The sequence below is a fragment of the Cynoglossus semilaevis genome, chromosome 7 (genome assembly GCF_000523025.1).
Source record: "Cynoglossus semilaevis isolate Cse_v1.0 chromosome 7, Cse_v1.0, whole genome shotgun sequence".
Classification (NCBI taxonomy): Eukaryota; Metazoa; Chordata; class Actinopteri; order Pleuronectiformes; family Cynoglossidae; genus Cynoglossus; species Cynoglossus semilaevis.
This window is the reverse complement of record NC_024313.1, coordinates 10254304-10261177: the sequence shown is the minus strand read 5'-3', so window position 1 is coordinate 10261177 and position 6874 is coordinate 10254304. Positions and strand designations below refer to the sequence as shown.

General features: G+C 40.8%; 1 protein-coding gene across 1 annotated transcript; it reads left to right on the top strand.

Moving 5' to 3' along the window:
* Positions 1-810: 810 nt before the first annotated feature.
* fam89a (family with sequence similarity 89 member A) lies at positions 811-6464 on the top strand. The gene is made up of 2 exons (XM_008313363.3): positions 811-1237; positions 3230-6464. Exons 1-2 carry the CDS (start codon positions 989-991, stop codon positions 3515-3517), a joined length of 537 nt encoding a protein of 178 aa, XP_008311585.1. The 5' UTR covers positions 811-988; the 3' UTR covers positions 3518-6464.
* Positions 6465-6874: the final 410 nt, after the last annotated feature.

The following is a 6874-nucleotide window of genomic DNA, read 5'->3' as shown; positions in this document are numbered from 1 at the left end:
CTTTTGTGGGTCGGTTTCAAGGTTATTGTTTTGTTATTGTCATGTCCGGCCTGCAGGCTGGTGTGTGTGTGTGTGTGTGAGGAGGGGGGGACACACCATCTGTCCTTTATACTCAAACAATTGTCTGGCACACGCACACCCAGACAAACACATACCTCTCGTGACCTCGGACCTTGCTGTCTGCTCTCTGGAGAGTAATATCTGTGTATTTTATAGTAGTCAAACCGAAACAAATTTTCCATTCAACCAAACCTGAGTCAAAGACATGGTTAAAACATTTCACAGAATCAAACTTCAAAATGTGTTATTTGTGTTATGTGTTAATTCACTTGACAATTTAATCACAAACATTTAACAGAATCAAACTTCAAAATGTATTTGTGTTCTGTGTTAATTCACTTGACAATTTAATCATAATCAACATAAGACGTTATCAGAAAATGAAAACATTTTATTTTAAATGTGTGATCGATTGTGACAAACAAGAAAAAAAACTTCCTTTTCGCTTGTGATTGATGGGAGACGCCCAGAAGTCACTGGGTTAAAGGGACGGGAAAAGTCAAGTTAACAATATACCCAAGACAGGATAAAAGGTTTAATTTCAAAATAAAAGTTTTATAACGGCTCCCAATCCAAGATACCTAAATACAATACTGATATATAGGTAACTTATAAAACATACATTAAAAGTAAGTCGGTTAAAAGGTACACCTCAATTAACTCCTATAGATATTTTCATTTTATCCTATTTGTTCTGTCACTGACAATGCAGTGATAAAACCGGATGTGTAATGACGTCCTTACGTCTACCTTGACGCAGTAACGTCGCTGCCCGGCGGACGCCCAGGGGCAGTCAGAACCAGGCTGTTGCTCGTTTATGCAGCTAAAGACGGTTGTGTTCTCAGTGTGTGTGTCGTGTTTTCAGACTCAATTCTAAACTGAGGCGAAAACAGAATTATTTATTATTCCCTTACGACCACACACGACAATGAACGGTAAGTCAACCAACGGCACGGCTGGAGGAATGGCCTGTATCGAGGGTCTACCGCCGCTGCCGAAGAGCCTGAGCGGTTTACTGAACTCCAGCGGCGGCTCCTGGAGAGAAATGGAGAGGATGTACGTGAAGAAAACCATGATCCAGGACGACCTAAGCCGAGGCAGGAACAACACCGACAACCTCCTCGCCAACAAGCCGGCCAACCTCGACGCTGCCCTGGCTCTACTGCGGAAAGAAATGGTAAGGTTTTAATAGAACATCTCCAAAAAGAACTCCTGCATTTTTACCTTTTTTTTCGCCGTTTATTCCCAACGTGCTTCGTTAGCAGCCAGGCTCCCTAAAGAAGGTATAGAACTTTGGCGTTGTTTGGACTTTAGTCACACTATACCTATTTTTACTTCAAATTTTCTGGTGCTTTTCACACCTTCAAACCCCTTTGGCAAATTCGGCACGTATCTTTTATTTACATTACTATGTTTGTACAGATTAACACGTTGTTTAGCACACGTGCAACGTGCCTTTTCACAAAAGCCTACGTAGATCAGTTGTTAACACGAAGACGAAATCCTGCAGAAATCCTAAGTGTCTTATGCAGTATTCTCTCCTTAATAAATGCATATTTTATTCTGTACACGTTCTTACCGAATGGTTGGGCCTTTTCCACCTAAAGACCATGTAGTTTGTATGATTGGTAAGAGAAAATGTAATTTTCAAAGATGGAGTCTTCCATAGAACACACTTAATATTACAAAAACATGGTTCGGGTTGCTTTAAACCGCATAGAACACACTTAATATTACAAAAAAAACATGGTTCGGGTTGCTTTAAACCTGTCTATTTATTTGAATAATTTTTAACTTTATAAAGCCAGTACGTGTTATTTGTCTTTTTTTTTTTTACCTTATCACACAAGTAAACATTAGATATAGCAATAATCCCTGACACACAACCTCACACTGATCATCTGCCTGCATTTCAACATGCAGGGATTTCACATCAGTCACACCTGGACCCACACTAATCTAATATAATAATCTGTTTTTTAATGGCTTTAGTTTTCTGCAGTATTTTAGAGGAAACTACTTTGACCTTTAACCTTAATTTTAACTTTATATTGTAGGAATTTCAGCAACTCTGCCTGTCAGCTCCTGCTTCATGTCACAGCTGTAATCTCCCTGGAAGCTACACTAAACTTTAGGCTTGTAGTGGGTTTTTTTTTTCTGTTGCTAAAATGTCAAATGTGCTGGATTTCAGCAGCTGTGAGCCACTCCCACATTCTCACAAAGCCCTGGGTCGAATCTCCGTCTCTTTCTCCCTGTTATTTAGCCTGACTCTAACTTGTGTATGTGTCTGCCCTCTGTAATTTTTGGGGGCAAAACAATGCAGTGACCCCCGGTTCAGAGCTACATTGTCAGCTGTGTGGTATGCAGGAGAAAATACGCCCCCCTCCCAGCCTCCCCTCCATCCTGCCTGTGGTTCAGATTTCAGCTTTGATACTGCAATCACCACGTCTGCCGGGGCAACAATGGAAGATTATTGTTTTTATACCTTTGGACAGAAAGTCAATGAAGGTTCTTTAAAAGTCAGAAAACAATGAAAGAACCAGTGAACAATGAAATGTCTGTTTTTTGCTTCTGTGCAGGCTGAATCAGTCAAAACATACTTTATTGTTGAGTTCATGTGCAGGTTGTTATTATCCTGGTGTCTTTGGGGTTCTGTCTCCCTCGGTGTCTCCTCAGCTCCTTGTTTCAGGTTACAGATCACACTCCCTTCTTTGGTTATCCAGGGAAAATGAGCTGTTTTTATTTATTCGCCCTGAGACGCAGCACAATGTGAAGTTGTTGCAGACAATGGAGTGAATGGTGATGTGTTCACTGACACAGACGTAGCATTTGTAACTGTCGTGCTGAAGTCTTTCTTTCTTTGTGGACATTCAACCACTGTCTGGTCAACGCTGCAGTTTTCTGCAAAGTCGCGGTGTGGTGTCAGCTGAGCGGTTGTGGAATAGTGGAACAAACTCTGATTTAGAAACAAAAGTCAGGAAATCACTGTTGATAGTTTAGGAATAAAGGTATTTACAGAGAGGGTTCTTCAGCCCTGTGGCCTTTAAAAAACAGGAATGTGATGTAAAAACATAGCTGCCTCCAGCGCCTCATAGAGGCAGCAATTATCATCACAATCTGATGTGTTACTAACTCGCAATAATCCCACTCCTGGGTCTGCCCCCTGCAGGTGGGTCTGCGTCAGCAGGACATGTCTCTGCTGTGCCAGCTGTGGTCCCTGCACGAGTCCATCCAGGAGTACAAGGGCAGCTGCCAGGACCTGAGCGCCGCCTCCAGCCTCAGCATGATAGAGAACGGCTACTTCGACGAGGACGACGAGTTCTACACCGAGCCTGGCGCCACTCCAACGGGAGAACAGGCGGACGGGGAGATGGGAGACGGGACGGCAACCACGGCCAAGAATGGGCGCAGCAGCGGCAAAGAGGACAGCTGGGAGTCTTTCCGCATCAACATCTGAGGCTCTGTTCTGGCTTTCTTCTTTTGGGCTCTTTTTTTTAAATTGGCGAGCAACGGATTGATGGAGTGGAGCTGGAAAATAAAGGAGAGGCTCTGAGATCGGAGCGCTCTGCTGGAAGAACATCAGCTCCTGGTGTCTCTTCATCAAACGACAAAAACAAAAAACCAGAAAACAAAAACAGGCCTTAAAGTAAAGCACCAGCTCCTGTGTTCCTCCTGTTCCTCCTGCTGCTCCTCCTCAGGTGACACGTGAACCTGCTCCTCCTGCAGGACGTCTCTGGCAGCGTGACCAGACTGTGGAGCTGAGCTTCTCAAACACTCAGGAGTGAAGATGCATTACAAACACTGACTCCTGACACTACACTCAGAATTAGGCAATATAAATATATAAATATACAGTATAAGCAGTAAATGTGTGTGTATATATTCACTTTGTTATCACTTCTCTGCTGCAGCTGCTGCCTCTGTGTCCAGCAGCTTTGCTAACCAGTCTCTATCTCTCTCTGCTTTTCTACATAATCAAGATTTACTATGAACAAAGTTTTATTATTTATTACATATAATATAAATATAAACATCTTCTTTTTTCCTCAATAGGTTTGAGTACAGACACGTACAACTTAGCTCTGTTTGTTACATCAGTGTTTGTTTGAACAAACTTCCACTGCGTGCGTGTGTTTGTGTTGGCTTTGAGCTAAATCAGAAAGAAAATATTTAGTGAAGGGGTGTCGAACATATAGCCCACGGGCCAAATCTGGCACACTAAGGTGTTCAGTCAGGCCCGCTGGATGAATTTGGAAAAACACAAACACTTCATGTTCATGATATGTTTTGTTAAAATCTAATATATTGTACTTCTTTGCATAAAAACAAAAGGGAAAAAACATGGACTTATTTATTATTGTACTGGTCCGGCCCACCTCACATCTGATTAGGCTGTGTGCAGCCCCTGAACCAAAATGAGTTCGACACCCCTGATCTACACCCAATTTTGACTTTTCAACACGAGGTTTTCACCTTGAAGAACACCACCAAAACCAAACAGTTATTTGGTTGAATGTCATAAAAATGACCCTTAAAATCCTCAAGGAAGTTGACAGCTGTAGGCCTTCAGTACGTTCTACATAAATTAATAATAACGCTTACATTTTGCTGTTTGCAAGCAAGCAGTGCAACCCTGTGTGAGCTGAAATATATAACATGAAAGTATGTGCAGGAGCAGTTTTAGGTTCTGTGATCCAAGTATTTACGGCGTATTATATTATACTCATATCAGCCTTAGGCTTTGTAGTTTTTTTACGGTAATTTAAAGGACTAAGAAACCAATGCAAACACCATGCTGTGACCTCTGCAGCTAGTATCAGCTGGCACCAGGATAACAGGGTACTTTTGTAAAACGCTGCGTGTTTCTTCATAAAATGACGTGCATTAACAAAACCGGTCGGATTGACACGTAACCAAAGTCTGTGATTGGCCTTGATTCTGCTTGGGTTTTTTTTTTCTCCACTTGTCATGATTTAATCAGCAACAGTTCCAGGTACTTATCCAACATTTACTGTGTCAGTGAATCTGGAATTGAATGTTGAAAAAAGAATCAATTCGTCAGCCTTTGTGCAGTAAAATGCTCACATTTTCTGTTGAATGTTATACAATTATTTGAAAGTAAACGTCAATTCAAACTGTTTTATTTGAGACACTCGACCTAAGTGATGGTGTTTAAAATGATGAAAAAAAAAATATTTTATTGGATGTTGACACATCGTGTGCCTTAAAAAACCCTGCAGATCAAACACGTTTCTGCAGCTTTAAAAAAAAGAAATGCAGATTTGAAAGCAGAAAACTTTTAAATAATGTTGGAATTCCCTCCAAATGTTTTTTACAGAATCCCTAATCCATGTTGTTCCAGTCTCTGGCCTGGTCTGTGTGTGCCTGTGTTTAATCCACTCCTGCACTAAAAACCTAATCCAGCTCAGCTGAGGATGAACACCAGCGTGGTGTAGATCCAGATCCTGTTTCTGTTTTGTCGGACGTGGAACTGGATGTTTGATGTTTGTTTGAAGGTCACGTCACCTTTAATTTCACTTTTACGACGGCGAACCTGTGTATAAAATGTGATATTTGTTCTGTTCTGATTTAGAAAATATTTCACTTTTATTTTCGTTAAGAATATATATTTGAAAGAACATGTACACACTTGTAATGTGATGTATTTTTTTGTTTTGTTTTTTCTTTTCCATTTGCATGAATCTGTTGTCAGTCGTCTGTGACGAGACGTTCCTTCTGTGGATTTATCCCAACCGTCTGTTTGCACCAATTGTTAACAATCACATTGTGATTTTTTTTCTACCCACGGTGGCCTCAGTTGACCAGAATGCAGTGCAGCCACAGGGATGTGAGGTCACGTCACACATCCTTGGGTTCTTTGTTTTTTGGTTGTCGGGAAGCACTGTGGGAGAAATTTAGAGGAAGGAGGATTTGGAAGTGGCTGCCCCAGAAATGAAAAAACAAAGAGGCTTCCCCTCAAAATGACTTGATTAGAGATGATGGTATTTAACGAGCAGGTGTCGGAGGAGAACACCAGAGTCGCAGTCGACTGAAAACTTCCTTTAAAAAAAGCCTCAAAAAGCCTAAAAAAAAATCCCACCACCAACAACAACATATCTTTGTGTAGAAGTGATGTTTTTCTCTGGACCACAGCAGTTGACTTCATTTAAATCTGTCTTTATTTCTGTGTCTTACTTCATATTTATACTGTATACCAGTCATTTCATTCAGTCACTCGAGTTAAAAGAAACGTTTTTCGATGTACCTGGTGTGAAAGGAAAAGTACCAGGACTGTGTGACTGTGACTGTAGTTCTGAACGACCGACTACTGTTCTCTGGACTGGGCTTCTCTCTCACTCTCATCGTACTGAGGATCATTTAATAAAGTGATTCCATACTTTGCAGATTTTGGAGTTGATTTCCTTCTTTTCAAAAATAGACACATTGTTGTAAAAAATATTTAAGAATACTTTTACAGGCAGGACGTTTCTATAAAAAGTCCAAAAAACAGACACATTGTAGTAAAAAATATTTAAGAATATTTTTTTAGATGTAGAGCAGGTAGGACGTTTCTATAAAAAGTCCAAAAAATATATTTAAATGAAAACATGATGAACCAGTTCAGCAGTGACACACACTGTGTGTGTGTGTGTTCACGCCCCAGTGTAAATAACCAATAACTCATTATCTTCACTGACAGGTGAATGTCGCTGGTTGGCTCCACTGTAATCATCTCCCAGATTCTCGTGTGGCGAAAATAAAAACACAACAGGGGGCGTAGCAAGAAAGATCTCCTAATAAGCAGTACTGATGA